Below are 25269 nucleotides of genomic sequence, written 5' to 3' on the forward strand. Positions count from 1 at the left end.
AGGAGTGCACTTGGGCTTGCCTCAATGGCAAGCGTGACAAAGCCCAGGTGACAAAATAACAAGCCCAAGTGCTAGAAAAAACTGCTCCAATGATGCTCTGCGCTGCCCATAAATCTGCACTGTCTTTTGGAATGGAACCGCTGGAAACCCCACCTCCGGTCCTCAGAACAGTCTGCAAAATTAATCTCAAGCTCCTCAACCAAAACCCGCCAAAACCCAGAAAGGGTTTGGCTTGGTTTTGACCCCGAAATTTGGCCCCCAAATACCACGTCCTCCACCAACTACTGGAAAATACGACCTGCCTGTAACTCACAGAAAAAGCTCCACAAAACACACCCAGAGGTTGAGATGCTCTTCCCCAAGGTTTCCCTTATTCCTCTTGATAATCTCTAGCTGATTATCACTGTCATATAGGTTCTTCAGAGTGGTCCACATTTCATGGGCACTCTTCTTTCTTGATATGTGAGGGATCACATGATCCTTCACCCCATCCATGGTGATACATTTGGCTTTCACATCTTTCAAATTGTGGATTGCCAGAGTTGTAGTATCTAAAGGATTTGTAACTTGGGTTATTACAAAATCCCATTGGTCGTTCGCCATGAAAACCAATGCTATTGTCTCCTTCCATGGACTGAAATTATAAGTGCCTTCCAACATGTGCTTGAACCTCGGGCCAGTTGTTGCCATCAGCAAAATCAACTGAAATTTTTTGTCTATCACACCCTGATTAGTATGGTCTCCATCTTTCCCTTTGAGGGTTGACCTTTGCTAATCATGCTAGCAATTTTGGTTAACTCTATTGGCACAACTGTGAATGTGATCTAAAAAAGACTTCTAGCTATATGGGTTGCCCCATCACGATGTAGTCATATACATTGGCCTTAAAACTGCTTTGCGCTGTTAACCTTGCTCAGTTGTATTGTTATACCTCCCATATGACTTTCATATGACTCCTATACCTACGTGTTTGGCTTATCCTCTGCCCTGTTGCCGGTTCGCTCAACTCCCGACTGATGAGTTGGCCTAGGTGTAGTTTTTGACATTTTATTTTTTATTTTTTATTTTTTCTGATCTGACATCCATGACCGCGTGATGGCTCTCCCTCGCCCTTGTCCGCACGCATCGACATTGCGATCAATTGCGCATTTTGCTATTGTTTTTGCTGGCCTTGGCAGGTTAGTCGTTTTACTTTTAAGTTTGGATGTAGTCTCAATCATAGACACATAATCACTTGATTGCTGTTGCTAATCCCCAACTTGGTTGGCTCGATGCTACTATTTCTTTATGGGCTTGCTGCAACACTGTTGACTAGATTTGCGGCTTGTGCTGTCGTTTTTCCTTCCCCTGTTTTGACACTCCACAGTTTTCCTCTGTCACAACGATTGGGTCCTGTAATTTCCTGTCCGCTGGCGCTCAGACCCTGCTCCATGCAATCACCTGAGCTTGCTTATCATTGCCCTGAGTTGCTTCCTCCACATCGAGCTGACCTTCCGTCCACATCTATGTTGTTTCCTTATTCTGCCAAGCTCTTGTCGTCATCCTGATAGTGCCTACGTCAGACTGATGCCCACCTGCATGATCTCCTTTGTTAACTAACAATTGAGTGGGTTTGAAAACTCACTTAGGTTGTCAACCCCTTACAACCTTTTTATTTTTATTTTTTGGCTTTGTTTTGTTTTGTCTTTAAATTTTTCTTTGGCTCCTTGCAATTTGTTTTCTTTTGGGTGTCCGTACCACTGTGCGACCGATTTCCCTTGGCCCTAAAAATTTCTTTTGCCTCATATGATTGCGACTGAATTTGTCCTCGAGGATACTGTATGAATCTAGCTTCTGCGTGATTCAAAGATCGATTTTTAGACTTCCTCGCTCTAATACCATGTTAATTTTCCTATGAACCTAACACCTGACAATTCTTTGACCTAGCAAATTACATATCTACTGAATGAAAGCACAACTAGATTCATAACCTAATTAGTGGAAGCAAAAACAACCAGTATCAATCACAATGACATAAATAGATTCTGCCCAATCAATAATTCTTCATTAATTTCTGAACTTACTTGGGCTCTTGTCACAATGCTTTGTATTTGATCTAGTAGATCAAGCCTTAGATCGGTCCTTGATCCCCTTGGCTGATTTGGATCTTCAAACTCCCTTTCTGGCATCTGCACTTCCTTGGGCCCAACACACTAGAGTATCACGCTCTGTTAGTTTTTGTAGCATTGGGTGTTTTCTAGCCTTGAAATTTTGTGGAGAGGCTAGAATGCATGAGATCTCCAAAACCTAGAAATTGTTTTTGGAAATTCCACGTAGAAATGACTTAATTAGATTATTAGTCAATTTTTAAATATTTCCTAAGTCTAAACTTAGGGAATATGACTAATTAATCAGAATTAATTAAGTCAAGGTGTGAATGTTCTAGAAATTCACACGGATCGACTTCAAGTTAATCCTAGCCATCAATAAAAATCTAATCTTGGTCGTTGAAGTTTCAATAGATGATTATAAGAAGAAGTTGATGGGGCTTGCAAAAATCACTTGAGCAGTTTGATTTCTTGAGCAGATCAATTTCCTAAGTAGCAACAGTCAGTTGCTGGAGAGAGAGCCAGTGAGATCGAAGTAGTGAGAGAGGGGCCGAGACAGTGAAGCTGAAGGAAGGGTTCCAGATCTAGTGAGTGCATTTGTAGAGAGGCAGAAGAGCCATAGAGAGGCTGACGCAAAGTAGCGCAGTAGCCTCTGGAGGCAAAGTTGTTTTGCTGGGAGACACTGATGTTTTCAGTTCCAGAGGTCGGGAAGGAGTCCCAGAGTGACGGAGAAGCATCTTTCTAGTCAGCAGAAGGTAGAATAACTTCATCGGAGTCCAGTCCGAAGCAAGCCGTCCAGCGAGCTGCGCAGAGTAGTGCAAAGGCTGACACAGAGCTTTAAGAGGCCGAAATTATGAAGGCAAGTTGTGCCGGGAGATTGACTGTGGGGTGAGGAAAATTCCTCTCTAGATTTTTTGCTAGTTTTTCTTTGTTGGAATGCTAGTTTCGACATTGAGTTATACTTAGATTATTTCATTGCTACTTAATATTAAAACCCTCAGCTGTTGCACCGGTTTTCCCAAGTTGATTTTTTTCCGGGGACATTTGTCCAAAAATAACTGTGTTATTTTATGTGTGTGTGCTAGCATTTCTTCTAGCGTTTATTCTTCCGCAGTTTTATTTGTGTAAGTTGCAGTGAGTTATTCAGTATTTGCTGTAGGAAATAATAAATAAATTGTTAAAATTAATTAACAATTAGGAGAATAATTTCTAGTTGTTGCAATAGGATTTGAGTTTCCAAATTTTGACACACTCCTCAATGAGATGCCTCTCTCAATCTTGTGCTGCTGTATGGCGTGTCTTCTCTGTTGAATAATGTATAACTAGGTTCGGTCTTCATTAGTATGAAATGTATTCTTGTATATATAAAATGAAAAAGAAATTATTGTTATTATTAGAGGATGGGTGTCATGCTCAAGTTCTTTTATTTTATAGGTCAAACACCTATTGAGTGCTTCTAGGGTTTTTCCTAGGTATAGGAGCCATTGTCATTTATGGAAGACCCTATGGGCACATTGTAAATTGTTAAAGAAAAATTATTTTGTCTTGAAAATGTCAAATTACCTCCAAGATCAAGTCGGCCTACATGAAGAGCCACGTCCACCCTTGAAGGAAGCCTATATATAAGAGGAACTCATCCTTCATTTGGATCATTCACTCACTCATCACTCATACGAAGAAGGAAGCAGTGGAAGGTCGAAGAAGAAGGATAAGAAAAGTCGAAGTGTTTTGGGTCTCTCTACTTTCTTCTGGGAGTGCGAAGTTAGGGTTTCTGCACTAGGCAAGTCTAAGGTTCGATTTTGAAGCAAGAAGAGCAAGAAGGCAAGCAAAGGTCTCTTAGGGTTTCCTACTAGCCCTAAGACTCAAATCAAGGCAAGTGAGGTCAAGGGAAGAGCAGTTAGAGGGAGATCGAAGTCTCCTAGAGAAGCAACAATAGTTGCTGGGGGCAAAATTTCGGATTTACTGGGAGGTCGAAGATATTGCAGTAGGAGGCCGAGGAAGACTTGATCTTGGAGGGTATTTGTCTGAGTCTAGGTCATGGTATTCATCAATTGAAAGATTTGAAAGATAAGAAGAGATTTTATGGGTTTTCCCCTCAAGAGGAGGGGTTTTGGCCCTGGCTTGTAGCCTACATACTGTGTCATTGTTCTTACTGTTTTGGTAGCTGTTTGATGTATTGCACATTGAAATAAGAAAGATCAAAGCTAATAAGTAAAAAGCTAACACAAGTAGTTATCAAGTTAAGAGAATTAACATATACATTGCCTATTGAATTCTCAACATGGTATCAGAGCTTTGGTTATCTAAGGGCATCATGAAGATCTCCTCTACAATGAAGAAGGTCATCAAAAGGATTGCAAGCCATCTCAAGAAAAGCATCAAAAGGGTATGGAGTCTCATATTATCTTCAAGGAAGGAATCAATCATAGAAAATGACGAAGGACTCTTCTCTGCTTTCTCTGGGACATTTCAAGACATAGACATCTGGGTAATTGATAGTGGAGCATCAAGGCACATGACTAGTCACTCTCATAAATTAAAGACCTTATCAAAAGGAAAATTCGCTTACTCTGTGGAACTTGGAGACAACAAGAGCTATCCTGTGAAAAGCATTGGATCATCATCCATAAAGCTAGAAGATGGAAGCAACATCCACCTCTACAACATTCTGTTTGTTCTAGTTCACACTGAGATTAGTCCATGTGAACTTTGGCATAGAAGGTTTGGTCATCTACATTTCAAAATCCTTCCAACCCTAAATTCCATAGTAGATGGAATACCAAATCTAAAGGAGGATCATGAAGGTGTCTGCAAAGGATGTGCATTAGGAAAAAATACCAAGAGACCATTTGGAAGCAGTGCTTCACGGTCAAAAAAAATCTTGGATCTCATTCACTCTGATGTATGTGGCCCTATGACTCCAAAATCACTTGGAGGACATCTTTATTATGTCACATTCATAGATGATCACTCAAGAAAGACCTAGGTTTACTTAATGAAAACCAAGGATGAAATATTTATTAAATTTCAAGAATTCAAAGCTAAAGTGGAGAACCTTACAGAAAGAGGGATCAAAATACTAAGATCTGGTAATGGAGGAGAATATACATCCAAGGAGATCATAGCATTCTGTAAGGAATTTGAGATTATGAGGGAGCTGATAGTTCCATACAATCCCGAACAAAATGGAGTTGCATAAAGGAAAAACAGGTCCATTGAAGAAAGTGTAAAAGCAATGATACACAATCAAGATCTACTGAAGTTTCTGTGGGGTGAGGCAACTAAGACAACAGTCTACATACAAAATAGATGTCCTCATAGATCTCTAGACAATAAAACTACAGAAGAAGTGTTCACTGGGAAAAAGCCATCTGTCCATCATCTCTGAATCTTTGGATGTCCTTTGTATGTTCATATACGAAAGGACAAAAGAAAGGAGCTAGATCCTTTCGGTGTGAAAGGTATATTTGTTGGGTATAGTAACTCATCGAAAGCCTATAGAATCTATATGAAAGATGGACATCACATTGAAGTTAGTCGTGATGTCATATTTGATGAGAGCATAACATTCAAGAAATCAAAATAACTTTCTATAGATTCTGATGACGAAGAACTTCCTATGTTTGAGGAAGAAGTTGACAAGGAAGAAGGATCTCACCATGAGTGAGAAGGACCTAGTGAACCTATTCAACCCGTGGTCACTCAAGAAACAAGGAAAAGACCTAATTGGTTGAAATCTACACTACTTGATGCAAAAGGTCATGGGGCAACTCAAGGATCATTTAGAGAAAGTAAAAGACCCAAGAGATACTTTGGGTATGCTGCATACATGACAAAATTAATAGAAGCAGAACCATCCACTTTTGAAGAGGCTATAGAACATCGAGAATGGAAAGATGCCATGAATGAAGAATATCAATCTATAATGAAGAATGGAGTCTGGGAGATCGTATCTAGCCCGAAGACAAATCTGTAGTTACTTCCAAATGGATCTATAAGATCAAGCATACTGCTGATGGAAGTATAAATAAGTATAAAACAAGATTTGTGGCTAGAGGCTTCTATTAACTTGAAGGCATCGACTATGAAGAAACTTTTGCTGAAACAACAAGATACACAAGAATTCAATCATTAGTCTCTCTGGCAACATCGATGGGGTGGAACATCCACCAAATGGATGTCAAGGCTGCGTTTCTAAATGGCACAATAGATGAAGAAGTCTACATAGAACAACCCTTGGGATTTGAAATCAAAGATAGGAAGGCATATGTTTGCAGATTAAAGAAAGCATTATATGGCCTCAAGCAAGCACCAAGGGCATGGTATGCTAGAATGGATGCATATCTACAAAGACTAGGCTTCACAAAAAGTTTTGCTGACTCAAACCTCTATATTAAGGTTGTAAACAATGAACTTGTAATCATTCTTCTATATGTAGATGATCTTCTCTTGACAGGTGTAGAAGGTCGAATTAAAGAATGTAAGAAGCAATTGGCAGCAAAATTTGACATGAAGGATCTGGGGCTGATGCATTACTATCTGGGACTAGAAGTCTGGCAGGAACCTAATGAAGTCTATTTAGGTCAAGGAAAGTACGTGATTGAGATTTTGAAGAAGTTCAACATGATGGACTGTAAAGAGATGACCACTCCGATGATCACAAACTTGAAAAGACTAAGGAGTTTCGAATCAAGCCCTGTGGATCCTTCCAAATATAGACAATTGATTGGCTCATTAATGTACTTGGTGAATACTTGTTCGGACATATGTTTTGTAGTAAATATACTTAGTCAATTCCAAGTGGAGCCGAAACATGATCATTGGATAGCAGCAAAACATATCCTAAGATATCTGCAGGGAACCATCAACTACTGCCTGAAATATGATAGAAGGAATGATGTTCAATTGATTGGTTATACAGATTCCGACTGGGGAGGCATTGAACAAGATGGAAGAAGCACTACAGGAGGATGTTTTAGTCTGAGATCATCTATGGTCTCATGGATGAGCAGAAAACAAAACACCGTTGCTTTGAGTAGTGCCGATGCAGAATATGTTGCAGCACGTGAAGTCAGCCGAGAAGCAGTTTGGTTAAGGAAGCTGTTATTTGACTTATTTGAAGGACCGATAAACCCTACAGAGATACGTTGTGATAACACAAGTTGTATTCGTTTGTCTGAGGACCCAGTGTTTCATGGCAAGACAAAGCATATCAACAACAAGTATCACTATATACGAGAGCCAGTGCAAAATGGTGTGGTGCAGCTATAATATATCTCCACTGATGAGCAGGTAGCAGACATATTGACTAAATCACTTCCAAACAAGAAGCTTGTATACTTAAGGGACAAGCTTGGTTTGGTGGATTTGTCCTCTCGGATTGAGAGGGAGGGATAGACACAACATTCTTGTCTTCACTTGGAAAGAAAGAATGGAGGGTTGGGTAACCATCTGACATTCGATACTCTTTGAGAATGTGGTAGGGCATTCAAGACAAGAGTAGTCGTGGACTGATATTCTTTGAGGATTAGCTACCCAAGATATGAATAGTCCAACGAGATGTCATATTCTGGGAACACCTAGGTGGGGTATGTACCTTGGAGAGACAATGATGATGGTTTCTACACATCATTGGTCTCACTAGGATTGTGCTCTGATCTTGTGGAGAGATAGAGCTGTTAGTCAAGGCCTTGCTATATGACAATGCTAGTTATTATGATGCTAGAGAGATGGGTTACTAATTCGACTCTTCTTATGAGATCTGTTGAGATTGGGAATGACCATGTACCTCCTATGAATACCTCCCTAGTTAAGACGGAGTGTTGAAAAATGTGTAACTAGGTTTGGTCTTCATTAGTATGAAATGTAATCTTGTATATATAAAATGAAAAAGAAATTATATTATTATTAGAGCATGGGTTTCATGCTCAAGTTCTTTTATTTTATAGGTCAAGCACCCATTGAGTGCTTCTAGGGTTTGTCCTAGGTATAAGAGTCATTGTCATATATGAAAGATCCTATGGGCTCATTGTAAATTGTAAAAGAAAAATTATTTTGTCATGAAAATATCAAATTACCCCCAAGATCAAGTTGGCCTACATAAGCTGTCAAGTTGGCCTACATGAAGAGCCACGTCCACCCTTGAAGGAAGCCTATATATAAGAGGAACTCGTCCTCCATTTGGATCATTCACTCACTCATCTCTCATACGAAGAAGGAAGCAGTAGAAGGACGAAGAAGGAAGTGCGAAGAAGAAGGACAAGAAAAGTCGAAGTGTTTTGGGTCTCTCTACTTTCTTTTGGGAGTGCGAAGTTAGGGTTTCTGCACTGGGCAAGTCTAAGGTTTGATTTTGAAGCAAGAAGAGCAAGAAGGCAAGCGAAGGTCTCTTAGGGTTTCCTACTAGCCCTAAGACTCAAATCAAGGCAAGTGAGGTCAAGGGAAGAGCAGTTAGAGGGAGATCAAAGTCTCCTAGAGAAGCAATAGTAGTTGCAGTAGTTGCTGGGGGCAGAATTTCGGATTTACTGGGAGGTCGAAGATATTGTAGCAGGAGGCTAACGGAGACTTGATCTTGGAGGGTATTTGTCTGATTCTAGGTGATGGTATTCGTCAATTGAAAGATTTTAAAGATAAGAAGAGATTTTACGGGTTTTCCCCTCAAGAGGAGGGGTTTTGGCCCTAGCTTGTAGCCTACATACTGTGTCATTGTTCTTACTGTTTTGGTAGCTGTTTGATGTATTGCACATTGAAATAAGAAAGATCAAAGCTAATAAGTAAAAAGCTAACACAAGCAGTTATCAAGTTAAGAGAATTAACATATACATTGCCCTATTGAATTCTCAACATTCTCCTCCTCTTTAGCCTTGCTTTTATAACTTTACATTGACCTAAATCCCTAACCCTAATCTCCAAAGTGATTGACGGTTGAGATTATATCTCGCCTCTCTTGAGATAAAGGGCTGAGATTAAAACACAATCATTAAAGTAATTATTTCACTTTTCTTAAGTTTACTTTAGCTCAATTAGCCAACATAATAATTATGTGCTTTCCTATGTCAAAACTTAAGTTACAAAAGAAACTTGCTCACACTAGAGCAAGTGTCTAAGGAGATCTTGGGCAAGTTCTACACACCTAGACATTTAGGCCTGTCGAAAAGAACCTGCCCAAGCTACAAACATCAACGTAGATCATTCAAGGCGTGAAAAATAGGGGAGTATTATAACAATTATGGATGTATAATTCTTCATTATGGTTACTTTTGATTCATATTCACCTTTCTCGATGCATATTTACATATTTGGAGACATGATCACGTTTATGGTTACCATTCAGATCTTGTGACGCAAGTTCTTCATATTTGGAGGCATGAGTGAACTGGTTGGCACTATGATTGTGACAGTCTAGATGGAATGCCCCTCATGTGATGAGGACGTGTGTCATTCAAAGCCCTTTACAAAGTTGATCACACCTTATTTGAGGAGCTGTCCAACTTTCTATGTCACTTTGGGGTTTATTTATGGCACGTATGTTCATGGAAATATTATTAAAGAAGGCCTTGAAACTAGAAGAATGGAGAAGCCCCCTTAGAAGAGTCTAGAAGGGGATTTTAAAACTTTTTTTATCAGATGATATTCCTAAGGAAGACATCTCACTTGGAAAACTCTAGAATGACAAATAATCATTAAGAAAAAGCAATTGTTTAATGGGATATCTAGCTTGAGGAGGTGACATGTGGATTTTTGACCTTTTCAGTGGCCAAACCAAGGCTTGTTTGGTGGAGCGTCCCTCTTCTAGGGGTACTTAAATTTCTAGTTAATATTTTATTTGTATATGTTTGTAAAGAGGGCCTATAAAAGGAGATCTCCCTCTCACTTGTAACATGTGTTTTCATTGTGGAAAAGTCCCTAGACATTTGGGCTGCAGTTGAAGATATCTTGTGCAGGTTTGGAGCTTATTTGAGGAAATATTTCAGGGCTGTCATCATCATCTGTAAAGCTGATATTGTACCTTCTTCTTTTCTCTCTGATGCTGGAAATATTGCCCATTTATCAAGTTAGTGGATGCTTGGCTGTAGGAAGGGCGTTTGTTTGTGTTGACAAGTCTTTTTTGTCTGTGACACTGAACAAGTGTTGGTTGGAATATTCTGTGCTGTCAATTTGAAATGAACGTGTAGGACAAGTGTCAGTGGATGTAATAGGTGTGATATGTGGAGAGATTCCACATTCTATTTAAAAGTGGATATGCAACCTTGTGGTTTGTAATGTAATATGGTTCGCTGTGACAACAAATTAACTCTTTCTGAGTATTCTCTTTATTTCTTTTTTCCACTGTTAACATGTTCACACTTGTTCTATGAACTAAAGTCTAATATATGCAGCATTTTAAAAACAAATAGTATAAAATAAATTACTGCTCCTTTTGGGAGCATTACATCAATTGATCAAATTTTTTAGTAGAAAGCTTCAGCAACTAAGATGAAACAATGATTGAACTTAACAAGTTTTTTCTTCCTTTCTGCTTGAACAAATTATATGTACTGCTTGTAATGTGAATAAATAAGTTATGTTTCCATGCATTGCTCCAAGAACAGAAACTACTACAAATGCTGCTTTCCTGTTAAAAAGTACTATAAGTCAGTCCCACTTTCCTGTTGAGAGCACATCCTTTTATTTCATCTCTTGATCGAAGATCAAATAATGCTACTTTGCATACTTACTGACCTTTGACATTTTTTTTTTCCTTTAGTGAATGATGGTTGATTATTTTTTGTGGCAAAGAGGACATAATTGATGTGATTCATGTAGTAGAGACATTAATGTTAGGCCTTCTACTAAAGAAAGGTTAATCCTTCATTTTAAAAGATATTTCCTTGCCAAGGAGTCATATGATCTTCAGTGATCATGTAGGTTACCTTTTTTGTTGGTTTCTACAGATCCTCTTGAGTGATATATTTTACTGTTAAAATAGCTTTTTACCAACGTGATGAACCTTGAAAATAAATCAATACCTATGCAGGTTACATATCGAAGACTAAAGGACACCATTATACAGCTGAGCAAGGGCGTACAGAAGGGACCAGCAGCAGAATTGGTTCCTGTATTATTTGGGGAGAAGCCCCCTACATTCTCAAAGAAGGCTGTTTCTTTTAGCCCCTTCAACACTGGACTTGATCATTCACAAGTTTGTATTTCTACCAAGTATGCTATGTATCGTGTCATGGCAATATGTTCACTTACTGAATTAATTCTTTAAAAGACTCTAATTTTTCTGTTATTGATTTGTATAACTTTAGGGTTGACACACACACACACAGAAACTAACACTAGATGGAGAGAAAATAAGATAATACATCTCTCTTTCACATATAACATCTTACAACACATTGATATTTCCCCTATGAGGAAGCCAGTAATTGATGGATTAATTTAATGTTATGGAGAGAAGAAGATGAAGCCAAGAGTACCCACAATGACGTGGTGACTAATCATGATCTGGATCTTTTAAAGTGACATGGCTCGTAAAAATGTTCAAGCATGAACAATTAATTTTAACCAACTTTACAGTTTAAATCAAGCATGAAAGACTTCAATGACGCTGCAATTGAAAAGATAAAAAAGAGGAGAATAATAACGACAACCACATGATAACGAGTTCATCCAATGTGGACTGCGTCTCTGGGTCCTGCCTCCGATGGAGTGGCCTATTTTATTATTCAGATGCTAAGCCTTGAAATTCTTTGTTATATCAACAAAAGCCTCCAAAAACTTGTTAGAAAAAAAGCTCTTTGCTACCAAGAAGTGACCTCCAAAATGCCACCAAAAACCCCCTTTCAGTTGCTGCAAAATCAAGCTCTCAAGCACTTTGTTTACAAAAATATGCAGGCTTAAAATTGAGCTCAAAGGATTTTGGCTCTGCCAAAACTTCATAATCCAAGGTATATGGCATTGTGATAATTCTTTTAACATATTTAAGCGTTGGGGTTTGCAGCTCCGCAGTCAAACCCACAGAGGTTGTGGCCTGGTCTGTTACCCACCCCCTGTGGGTAGTGTATATAGGAGATTTTTTTTTCTCCTAGATGGACCTCAGCTGACAGCCAACAACCCCTTGCAGCCACCAAATAGCTCAATGTGCCATTGTCTCCGCCCCTTGAGCCAACCATGTGGTCCCTTGACCACTTGTCATGATTGTATGTTTGAAAGTGGGCCTCCCGATACCAAAGGTATGACTTTTCATTGGTTTGGTTGAGTAATTTCGTTTACTTTTCAAGGGTACTTTTGGGCATGGATTGGTGGGGGGATTCGACGGAAAGAGTGGGTTACGTCTGTATTCTTGTCTCCATTGCCCGATTCCGTGGTTACCCTTGTGTCCTAGTCCCATGGGATCTCCTTTACTGGCAATTGGCTTCAGGGTTGGCATCCATGGGAAATCCCAATTTTGGTTGCGTGGTCCCACTTCCCGATACCACTTACATCACTCCCCTTCCACTTGTTTTAGCCCCGTTCTTATATTTTCTCATTCGGGTCCACATGTCTCCACTGGATCCACATAGGGTTAGCTTCCCCTTCCCCTTGTCCACACCTTGGGTCGGGCCCGAAACAATACCACGGAGGTTGATGCCGCTAAAAAGAAAAGAAAAATCATAATTTGGTTATTCTCAACAAGAAATGTACCACAAAATGCAGAAGATGGCCGAGACATACACATTTCGCACATGGGAAAAGGACAAAAACATGAGCTCTACCCTTAACCCATGGCTATCACCCTGGTTCCTATGGGCCCGAAATGAGCCTCCTCCATCATTAAGGAACCCATGATTGTCCCAACCCTTGGTGGTCAATGAATTGCCCCACCTTAAAAGGGTATCCACTGCTACATATTACACATCATGCTCTCCCCTAGAGCCCCGAGCAGTTATGAAGAAAAATCAGTCAAAGGCAAATGACATGAAGAAGGGTGGAAAAACAAAGGCCATGGTAACTCATGTACCACGATTGGCTCCCTCCTACACTCATATACTCAGGTGTGGGCTTCCCTTATTAAAGCTACCCTTGTACCATGACATGTGGTCTAGATGATTCCTGTGATCCCCACTTCGCTCCATTATTATATCATTTGCCACCTACCATTTGAGAGATGTACCATGATGTCACCCCCTTTAGAGGTTGAAACCATTTAATAGGGTCCTTGGTTAAACCACTATTGAGCTTGGAGACACTTGTACATGCCAAAGCCCACTATGAAAGGGCATGCGACCATGAAGTGCCCCCATTGATCCCATGACTTATAAGCTCTTTTACTTGACTACTCTAATGAGTGTTTGTATTGGAGGGCAAGGGGACACATTGGATTTGCTCCCTCCTACACTCATATACTCAGGTGTGGGCTTCCCTTATTAAAGCTATCCTTGTACCATGACATGTGGTCTAGATGATTCCCGTGATCCCCACTCCACTTCATTATTATATCATCTGCCACCTACCATTTGAGAGATGTACCATGATGTCACCCCCTTTAGAGGTTGAAACCATTTAATAGGTTCTTGGTTAAACCACTATTGAGCTTGGAGACACTTGTACATGCCAAAGCCCACTATGGAAGGGCATGCGACCAAGAAGTGCCCCATTGATTACTCTAATGAGTGTTTGTATTGGAGGGCAAGGGGACACATTGGATCTTATGCAGGATTGCAGGTGGGTCTCCATTTGGGGCTTGGTCTCCCTATACGGGGTCCTAGCCCTACAAAGGGCCACATTGGCACATGTAGGGTGAGCGTTGAGAGCCATGGGCCTCCACCATAGCAGAGCGTAATTCATGGATCCCCAACACCACTCGTTCATTGCTCGTGTTCCACCTTTTGGATAAGGATGATGCACCTGGTTCACCATGCGTAGCCGACTCCACACATGCACCATTAACTTGGCAGATGTTTTGGAGTCCCGAGAATGTCTCCCGCTGCAGAGGGAGGGCTTATATCATCATCCCAACCCTTAAAGATAGTCTACAGGCATTTTCAATCCACTTGGAGACCCATGAGGATGTTGTTGTGCCCCCCTACACCCACCTGGGAGCACCATCAGTTCTTGCTTGGAAAACAAGGGGCCAACCCCTTGTCCCCTATGTTTGGAGTCCAGTTCTTCATCATGGCACCCCTTGGACTTTATTAGACCTCCTCAAAGGCCCAACGACTCACTTTGTTCATCATTCGACCCTCTTGAGAGGCTTCTTATTATGTTATTAAGCTAGTTGGTGGGCTTGTCACCAAAAGTTTTGTTATTATGGACATTATTTTATTTTAGGGGCTCAATTAGGCCAATTTAGCTAAATCAAATTCATTAGAGAATTGTATAAATAGAAGTGAGATTTATCATTTTCATCATCATCACTTGGATTGGGTTCTTATCTCTTGTAAGATTTTTGCTATCCCTTTTGGAGGAGAATTTTGGATGTAATGGATGAATTTTGATGTTTGGATATCTCTCTCGTCTTGGAGCTTCATTGTTGGCATAATTTTGGTGATTGGATATACTATTTGCACATGTAAGTAATCTTTTCATGTCTATTCTTGCTATTTGCTTTAATACATTGATGTTGGTGGGATTTTTGCTATACTAGATCTGAAATTTACTGCTTATCTTACGCGAAATTGTGGAAATTTAATCTTTTGTAGCGTTGCATCATCTCGTGTATCATGTGTGAAAGGGTGAATGTTCCAAGAGATTGCTTATATTGAACATATCTTGATAAGTCATCAATTATTGCAAATTGAAGTATAAATTCTTCTAGCAGTTGCTCTCATGCCCTAATTGCCATGCAAAGTTGTCTAGGAGGCTCCTTGATTGGGTGTCGTTCCTCTAGAGTCTAAATCACAAATTTCATCCTGACTCCATCTTCCCCAAAGGTTAGGCATTGATCCTTCCATAGGTGATCATTTTCAAAGAGAATTCCTCTCACCTTCCTCTCTTTTTCTAGGTCTAGTATCCATAGGTCACCTAGGGCATCACTTTTCTCACTATTTACCCATCAAAATAATTCGATCTCTTGCCCACAAATGCGATGGTGTGTATTCAAGAAGTCCTCCAATTTTCACAAGATTCCGACGGTGGGATCTTGAGATATTTCAAGCCCTAGCTCGAAGATCAGTTCTTGCCCTTTGTTTCCCATTGGCTAGTAACCTCATTGGGATCATAACACTAAATCATCAAAGCAAGATTCTTTCTTTGATCCTCTTCCCTTTCCCCATTTAGGTCAAGTACATCCTTGATTGGTCAACTCCTTGACCTAATTTTGGGTCCACTTGGCCCTTGGTGGTCCTGCAACTTGTTAACTCCAATTCCACTAAGATCACTTAGAAGCCAAGCATTCATAATGGCTTTTGAGACTAGGGGCTTCCTTAACGGAGCATACTCCCAAACGCTATCCTCAAAAACCCTCTTAGACCTTCCTAGAGAGCCCATCACTTTGCTTCTAAAGAAAACAACCCATTTAATTGAGTCTCTCTTGCGAATAGGCTTAGGAATCACTTCCTTATCTTATTATTGACTATATCTATTCTAGTGATTCCTCACATACCGAGACTCCCCCCATCGGTGAAAGTCCATAAAGAGCAGGGAGCCTTAGCTGAGGTGACAGTGGGCTATCGCTCCATTGTTGCCCTCGACCTAATAGCTGCTCTATAGGATCCCCTCCTAAGACCCCTGCTAGTTTGAGCGGTAACTTTTTTGGCGTCGTTGTCGAGGACATGAGACGTGTGTTTTGTTCCCCATACAACATATTGACATATCATTATTGGTGACTTTGTTGGAAGAACGAAGCCCTAGTTCTTCATTGAACTTCAAAGTTAATGCTTGTGGGGTGTAGCAAGCATCTATCAAGGCATTTTAATTCACTTTGGCAACTCTATTTTAATCATAATATGCAAAATCATGAAAAATGGATTATTGTCAAAACAAAATTATCCTTGGCTCTCCTTTTGAAAAACTCGATGATCAAGACCTTCCGGAACTACAAAAATATGTGGACCAATGTGGCGAGATTTGTCAAGATTTGTTTGAGAATGCGGATAAAGGATTCATGTGCAGGTTTCATAGGACAACACAATAACAACTCTACACAATAATGTGTGCCTATAAGAAGGATCCTAGTCATCTCTTTGAATATGCTAGCCAAACCTATGCTTTTAACATTTTCACTGACCTTATAAATAAAAAATTTATAGTCAATCACAAAGCCCCGTAGAATGTGATCAATTGAATGATCAGGATGACCATGAAGATGAAGAGGTTGGAGAGGACCTTGAGAATCTAAATAATGAGTAGGAACATGAGTCCTCCTTATGTCCACATGATGAAAAAGATGATTTTGGGAACACGTGTTGGGGAGGATGAGTCTATGGAAAGTGAAGTTGAGGCTAGCCTTACCTTTCTCAAGGATATTACTCCTAAGGACTCTCCTTCAGAGAACCTTGGGGAAGGTGGTCCCATTAACCCCTTGGAAGTTGACATTGCAAATTACATCCGTATTGAAAAAGGGAAATGGGAAATTGTTGCTCCTCAATTTGATTGTGCTCCCATTCATGACACCGACAAGGAGGATGAGGTTGAGATTGGTCCTCCCTGGCATTGTTTATGATGACATATCCATCGATACTCTTGGGGAGGATAATTATCATTTTCCCTTGCATGAAAGGGGGTAGTTGGAAATGATTGATTTTCCTTTTAGGGGAGACCCTATCTCTGATACCTAATGGTGATGAAATTGATAAGGCCTTTGCTCCTACCTATCCTTATTTCAAATTGCTTGAGCATTTAGATTATGATTTTGAGGAAGAAAAACCCGTTGAATATAGCACTTCACCCTCCCCTTTGCCTTTTTCTCTTATTCATCATTATGAGTCTTCCTCAAGTGATTCCCTCACCCCTTTTCATCTGAGCTCTAGTGACCATGGGCCCTTCTTACCTTCCTAGGTATGATGTTGAGGAAGAACCATCCACTAGATGCATCCCTCCTTCCTCATAATACCCTTGGGTTTGTGAATACAATTACTCCATTGAGCAACCGATTTGTTGCCCCCTTTATGTGTTTCAAGTCTCCTTTCTCCTCCCATCATGTCCTTGTGGCACCTACAAAGCATGATACTATAAACAATGATTGTGATAGGGAGTTCTTGAGAGTGATCATTCACTCCACCATTGTGTACTTATAGGGAAAGCCCCACACTTCTAGATTGACTTATTTAACCTTCTCCTAAAGCTTCCTTTTACCTCGAATGGAGATCGTATTTTCCCACCTTCCACCTGCTTCATCCTCCATGTGATTGTGTCCGCATTCGCTTTGGGATTTGCTACATGAGTAATCATACTAGCAGACGTGTATATTGATATGATGATATGTTGGTTGCACTAGCCTTATGTTTACACTTAGTATTAGCCTTAATATATGCATGTTAGTGTAGGATGCATTGCATGTTGATTTTTCGCATTAGAACTAACATGATATGATATTTTCATAATAGATTAGTTGCATTTAGATTAAAACTGCATTTTTACTTTCTTGTTGATTTTAACGACCTAATACTAAGCATGGGTGATCATAAGACACCACAAACATGCCACCTCGTGTGCTTGGTCTTTGATATGTGTAGATAACAAGTTTGCAGTACCAAGAGATTGTTGTTGTTCTCATGATCTCCCGTTCGAGTAGCTTCATGGCCTCTCCGAGAGCTCATGTCCTAGTTGGAGTAAGATGTTACCCACCACCTGTGGGTAGTGTATATAGGAGTTTTTTTTTTCTCCTAGATGGTCCTCAGCCGACAGCCAACAACCCCTTGCAGCCGCTAGATAGCTCAATGTGCCATTGTCTACACCACCTGAGCCAGCCATGTGGTCCCTCGACCAATTGTCATTATTGTATGTTTGAAGGTGGGCCTCCCTACCCTAAAGGTATGACTTTTCATGGGTACTTTTGGAAATGGTCTGGTGGGGGGATTTGGTGGAAAGAGTGCGTTACATCCGTATTCTTGTCTCAACTTCTCGATTCCGTGGTTAGCCTCCCCTTCCCCTTGTCCACACCTTGGGCCGAGCCTGAAACGATGCCCCAGAGGTTGATGTAGCTAAAAAGAAAAGAAAAAGCATAATTTGGCCACCCTTAACTGGAAATGTACCACAAAATGCAAAAGATGGCCGGAACATACAAATTTAGCATGTGGGAAAAAGCCAGAGATGAGCTCTACCCCTAACCCATGGCCATCACTCTGGTTGATATCGGCTCTAAATGAGCCCCCTCCATCATTAAGGAACCCATGATTATCCCAACCCTTGGTGGGCAATGAATTGCCCCACCTTAAAAGGATATCCACTGCTACATATTACACATCATGCTCTCATCCCCTGGAGCCCCGATCAGTTATGAAGAAAAATTAGTCAAAGGCAAAAGACATGAAGAAGGGCGGAAAAACAAAGGCTGGGGTAACTCATGTACCACGATTTACTCCCTCCTACTCTCATATACTCAGGTGTGGGCTTCCCTTATTACAACTACCCTTGTACCATGACATGTGGTCTGGATGATTCCCCTGATCCCCACTCTGCTCCATTATTATATCATCTGCCACCTACCATTTGAGGGATGTACCATGGACATGTCACCCCCTTTAGAGGTTGAAACCACCTAATAGGGTCCTTGGTTAACCCCCTATTGAGCTTGGAGACACTTGTACATGCCAAATGCCACTATGGAAGGGCATGCGACCATGAAGTGCCCCATTGATTCCATGACTTGTAAGCTCTTTTACTTGATTACTCTAATGATTTGTTGTATTGGAGGGGAAGGGGACGCATTGGATCTTATGCAAGATTGCAGGTGGATTTCCATTTGGGGCTTGGTCTCTCTCTACGGGGTCCTAACACTCTAAAGGGACACATTGGCACTTGTAGGGTGAGAGTTGAGAGTCATGGGTCTCCACCATAACAGAGCGTACTTCATGGATTCCCAACACCAGTCGTTCCACCTTTTGGATTAGGATGATGCACTTGGTTCACCATGCCCAACTAACTCCACACATGCACCATTCACTTGGCAAGTGTTCCAGAGTCCAGAGGATTTCTCCTGCTATAGAGGGAGAGCTTATATCATCATCCCAACCCTTACAGATGGTCTACAGTGTTAGTTTTTGTAGCATCAGATGTGTTCTAGCCTTGAAATTTTGTGGAGAGGCTAGAATGCATGAGATCTCCAAAACCCAGAAATCGTTTCTAGAAATTCCACCTAGAAATGACTTAATTAGATTATTAGTCAGTTTTGAAATATTTCCTCAGTCTAGACTTAGGGAATATGACTAATTAATCAGAATTAATTAAGTTATGGTGTGAATGTTCTAGAAATTCACACGGGTCGACGTCAAGTTAATCCTAGCCATCGATTAAGATCTAATCTTGGTCGTTGAAGTCTCAACAGAGGATTATAAGAAGTCGATGGGGCTTGGAGAAACAACTTGTGCAGTTTGATTTCATGAGCAGATCGATTTCCTGAGTAGCAACATTCAGTTGCCGGAGAGAGAGCCAGAGAAATCGAAGCAGTGAGAGAGGGGCAGGGACAATGAAGCCAAAGGAAGATTTCCAGATCTAGTGAGTGCATTTGTAGAGAGGCAAAGAAGCCACAGTGAGGTTGACGTAGAGCAGTGCAGTAGCCTCTAGAGGCAAAGTCGAATTGCTGGGGAGAAGCAAAATTTCAGTGTCAGAAGCTGGGCAGAGGTTCTAAAGGCCAGGAGAGATGTTTTCTCAGAGAACAGCTGGTCAAACGGCTTGAGGAGAAGCTGTTCCAAGCTTAGAGCAACAACAACTGCGTTAGGGTGAGGCAGTGACTACGCAGAGGCAATTTGGATGGCTCAATTTGAGCTGAGTTTAGTGTCGAGATTTGCCTGTGGAGTGAGGAAATTTCCTCACTAGATTTTTCTTACTAGTATTTCTCTGTAGGATTGTTAGTTTCAACATCTAGTTGTACTTAGACTATTTCACTGCTGCATAATAATAAAACCCTTAGCTGCTGCACCGGTTTTCCCAAGTTGGGTTTTTCCGAGGACATTGGTCCAAAAATAACTGTCATTTTATGTGTGTGCGCTAGTATTTCTTCTAGTGTTTATTTCTTCTGCAGTTTATTTGCGTAAGTTGCAGTGTGATTGATTCAATATTTGCTGTAAATATTTGCTGTAGCACACAGTAAATAAATTGTTATTAATAAATTTAACAATTGGGAGAATTATTTCTAGTTGCTGCATTAGGAATTGGGGTTTTGATTTTTCACATGGTATCGAAGCACAGATGATCAGCCGGAGAAATCAGTAGCGAACGAAGAGGGAGTTCCGCTGTTCAGAGAGGGGCAACAATTCGAAACTCCAGAGGCAGCGCAATCACCTTGGCCAAGATGTTGAATGGGAGAATAGATTTTTTTTCTGAGAGGGATAGAAAAATTCGATCTCTCCAGGTCGAGGGTTTCCAAAGGCCGAGGGAGCAACCAATATTTTTTTTGCAGAGCAAATCTCTAGCTAGACGCAACAGTTTGCTAGAGTAGAACTAGCATCGGGAGGAGGAAGAGCACACACAAAGGGAAAATTTTCCTCAGGGAACTTCTAGTCTCAAGAAGTTCAAAGTCCCTTGCAGATTAGTAGTCGTTGTGAGCAGTTTTTTCTCACTCCAGAAGGGGTTGCGAATAGCTGAAGAACAATTGAGCGACGACCGAGTAGCAACAGCGACAGAGTAGCAACGACGACTGGGTAACAACAGTTGAGCGACGACAGAGTAGCAGCAATGACCAAGTAACAACAACTGAGCGACTACTGAGTAGCAGCAACACTAGAGTAGTAGCAATGACCAAGTAACAACAGCTGAGCAACGACCGAGTAGCAACAACTGAGCAGAAAGGGACGAGGAGACTTTTGACATCATCTAAGATGGCCATTGTCGGACTATGAGATCATTACAGGTTGGACGGTGCTTCCAACTATGTCATCTGGAAGGCAAGAATGTCCTTCCTTCTGGATGAATATGGCCTGAAGCCATATATTGATGCAGTGGTAGCTAGTCCCCAGGATGCAGATCAGCTGAAGGAATACAGAAAGGAGATGGCAAGGGCAAAGAGGTTGATTCTTGACGGTGTTCGAGATCACATTGTATCGCACAACGGGCCAAGGGACGACCAAGGAGATGTGGGATACACTTTGCACGTTGTACCAAGGGACTTCCGAGCAGTAGAAGATGTATTTAGAGGAGAAGCTGAAATGCACCAGGATGTAGAAATGGGAATGCATAGACCCCTTCCTCACAAGGATTCAGGAGATCTGGGATTAGTTGTCAGCTGTTGGGGCAACGCCTCAAGCCATAGGGCTAGTGTGATTGGCATTTAGTAGTGTCTCCGAGGAGAGGCAGCTATTCCTCCAGAGTATTTTGGGCTAGAAACCTTTCCAAGGTGGCACAGGAGGTGGGCCGATTTGCAGCAAGAGGAGTTGAGGCAAGACTTAGTGGAGAGCTCCATCAATTTTTAAATATTTATGAAGTCTAAACTTAGGGAATATGACTAATTAATCATAATTAATTAAGTTATGGTGTGAATATTCTAGAAACTCAAACGAATCGACTTCAAGTTAATCCTAGCCATCGATTAAGATCTAATCTTGGCCGTTGAAGTCTCAATAGAGGATTATAAGAAGAAGTCCATGGGGCTTGGAGAAACAACTTGTGCAGTTCGATTTCATGAGCGGATCGATTTCCTGAGCAACAACATTCAATTGCCTTAGAGAGAGCCAGAGAAATCGAAGCGGTGAGAGAGGGGCAGGGACAGTCAAGCCAGAGGAAGATTTCTAGATCCGATGAGTGCATTTGTAGAGAGGTAGAGAAGCCATAGTGAGGCAAATCAGCGCAGTAGCCTCTAGAGGCAAAGTCGAATTGCTGGGGAGAAGAAGAATTTCAGTGCCAGAATCTGGGTAGAGGTTCTAGAGGCCAGGAGAGATGTTTTCCTAGACAACAGCTGGTCAAACGGCTTGAGGAGACGCTGTTCCAAGCTGAGAGCAGCAACAACTGCTCTAGGGTGACATAGTGATTGCGCACGGGTAGTTTGGACGACTCAATTTGAGCTGAGGTTAGTGTCGGGATTTGCCTGTGGAGTGAGGAAATTTCCTCACTAGATTTTTCTTGCTTTGTAGGATTGCCAGTTTCGGCATCCAGTTGTACTCAGATTATTTCGCTGCTACATGATAATAAAACCCTCAGCTGCTGCACCGGTTTTCCCGAGTTGGGTTTTTCCGGGGAGATTGGTCCAAAAATAACTGTCATTTTATGTGTGTGTGCTAGTATTTCTTCCATTGTTTATTTCTTCCGTAGTTTATTTGTGTAGGTTGCACTGGGATTGATTAAGTTTTTGCTGTACTACACGGTAAATAAATTGTTATTAATTAATTTAATAATTAGGAGAATTATTTCTAGTTGCTGCAATAGGAATCAAGTTTCCGATTTTTCACATATAGGCATTTTCGATCCACTTGGAGACCCATGAGGATGTCCTTGTGCCCCCCTACACCCACCTGGGAGCACCCTAGGTTCTTTCTTGGAAAACAAGGGGCCAACCCCTTGTCCCCTTTATTTGGAATCCAATTCTTCATCATGGCACCCCTTGGACTTCATTAGGCCTCCTCAAAGGCCCAACAACTCACTTTATTCATCATTCGACCCTCTTGAGAGACTTCTTATTATGTTATTGAGCTATTTGGTGAGCTTGTCACCCAAAGTATTTTTATTATGTACATTATTTTATTTTAGGGGCTCAATTAGGCCAATTTAGCTAAATCAAATTCATTAGAGAAGTGTATAAATAGAAGTGAGATGATTCATTTTCATCATCATCACTTGGATTGGGTTCTTATCTCTTGTAAGATTTTCACTATCCCTTTTGGAGGAGGATTTTGGATGTAATGGATGAATTTTGATGTTTGGATATCTCTCTCGTCTTGGAGCTTCATTGTTGGCATTATTTTGGTGATTGGATATACTCTTTGCACATGTAAGTAATCTTTTCATGTCTATTCTTGCTATTTGCTTTAATACATTGATGTTGCTGGGATTTTTGCTATACTAGATCTGAAATTTACTGCTTTTCTTATGCGAAATTGTGGAAATTTAATCTTTTGTAGCATTGCACCATCTCATGTATCATGTAAAAAAGGGTGAATGTTCCAATAGATTGTTTGTATTGAATAGATCTTGATAAGTCATAAATTATTGCAAATTGAAGTATAAATTCTTCTAGCAGCTGCTCTCATGCCCTAATTGCCATGCGAAGTTGTCTAGGAGGCTCCTTGATTGGGTGTAGTTCCTCTAAATCACAAATTTCATCTTGACTCCATCTTCCCCAAAGGATTAGGCACTGATCCTTCCATAGGTGATCATTTTCAAAGAGAATTCCTCTCACCTTCCCCTCTTTTTCTAGGTCTAGCCTCCATAGGTCACCTAGGGCATCACTTTTCTCACAATTTAGCCATCAAATGAATTTGATCTCATCCCTGCAACTGCGATGGTGTGTCTTCAAGAAGCCCTCCAAATTTCACGAGATTCTAACGATGGGATCTTGAGTTATTTCGAGCCTTAGCTCGAAGATCAATTCTTGCCCTTGGTTTCCCATTGGCTAGTAACCTCATTGGGATCATAGCACTAAATCATCAAAGCAAGATTCTTTCTTTGATCCTCTTCCTTTCCCTAATTAGGTCAAGTACATCCTTGATTGATCAACTCCATATCCTTGACCTAATTTTGGGTCCACTTGGCCCTTGGTGGTCCCGCAACTTGTTGACTCCAATTCCACAAAGATCACTTAGAAGCCAAGCATTCATAAGGCCTTTTGAGACTAGGGGCTTCCTTAACAAAGCATACTCCCAAACCCTATCCTCAAAATCCCTCTTAGCCCTTCCTAGAGAGCCCATCACCTTGCTTCTAAAGCAAGCAACCCATTTAATTGAGTCTCTCTTGCAAATAGGCTTAGGAATCACTTCCTTATCTTATCATTGACTATATCTATTCTAGTGATTCCTCACATACTGGGACTCCTCCCATCAGTGAAAGTCCGTAAAGAGCAGGGAGCCTTAGCTAAGGTGACAGTGGGCTATCGCTCCATTGTTTCCCTCGACCTAATAATTGCTCTATAGGATCCCCTCCAATGCCCTTGCTAGTTTGAGCGGTAACATGGCCCATTTGTTATACATATGAAAATAAAACTTTCCTTATAACCAAATAACAATGCCTCGTTACCATCAATCCAATGTTATCATCGCATGCAATCACCCATGGCTTGTCGGTTGGCACATATAATATTGTTTAAATGAAATAGCCTGCACCCCAATCATTGTTCGACACACTATGTTTTGGTTGGCATACAACTTTTTATAATCGTTGGTTTGTTGTAATATACCAACGCCATATTATAATAAATCCTAGCGAATTACAACACATAATATGCCATTGAAACGGACTACAACATAGCCATACACGTTGTGATGTGCTGGTGGAGGTTGCATGGAGATTCCGAGGTCAAGCTCGCGGGCCTCCCATTTTTTACATTTAGTTATAACAAACCTTAAATAAAGAATGCGCTATTAACATTACGAAGCTCAACTTGTGGCCCAACTTTTGAATTACTGCCCTGCCACCTTGTAGGTCAGGGTTCAATCGCTGCCAATGCCGTTTGTTATGCCATCGACTAGTTTTTGGTGTTTTGGGGTGCCATGTGGTGCCCTTAGATTGGGCCATGTGGCACACTCTCGTTGGTCCACTTAATCTGCCAACCTGATGCCACATAGCTTCCATGTCATCCCACGTGTCGATCTTCCAAGCTACCACCTCAACATGCCACCCGTCTTACCCATGTCATCTCTGTAGTGCCACATGGCGCTTCTTGGTGCTGCCACATGACAACCTACAAACTCCTTTTTCTAATGTTTGGCATGAACTTCAAACTACCATAACTTCTGCATTCGGAGCTCGTTTGACGCGATTCAAGTTGTGTTGGAGTCGTCTCATCGAGCTCTTCAAATTGGCACTATTTCCATCAACTTTTGAGCATCTTTGATTTTTAGGCATTTTTGGATCCTCTCAGATCATTCCTCCTCGCTGACTGGCTTTTGGACTTCCAAAAGGTTATTAATTAGAC

General features: G+C 41.0%; 1 protein-coding gene across 2 annotated transcripts in view; it reads left to right on the top strand.

Moving 5' to 3' along the window:
* LOC149153397 (DNA-binding protein) overlaps positions 1–25269 on the top strand; it is a 413454-nt gene that overhangs the window by 81920 nt on the left and 306265 nt on the right. For both annotated transcript variants that reach the window (XM_089442331.1, XM_089442330.1), the window contains exon 6: positions 11101–11265. In XM_089442331.1, the coding sequence (XP_089298457.1) occupies positions 11101–11265 (165 nt within the window). The remainder of the gene's footprint in view (positions 1–11100; positions 11266–25269) is intronic.

This window comes from Pinus tabuliformis, chromosome 9 (assembly GCF_031772625.1).
Source record: "Pinus tabuliformis cultivar Carrire ecotype Pingquan chromosome 9, CPIR1, whole genome shotgun sequence".
NCBI classification, from domain to species: domain Eukaryota; kingdom Viridiplantae; phylum Streptophyta; class Pinopsida; order Pinales; family Pinaceae; genus Pinus; species Pinus tabuliformis.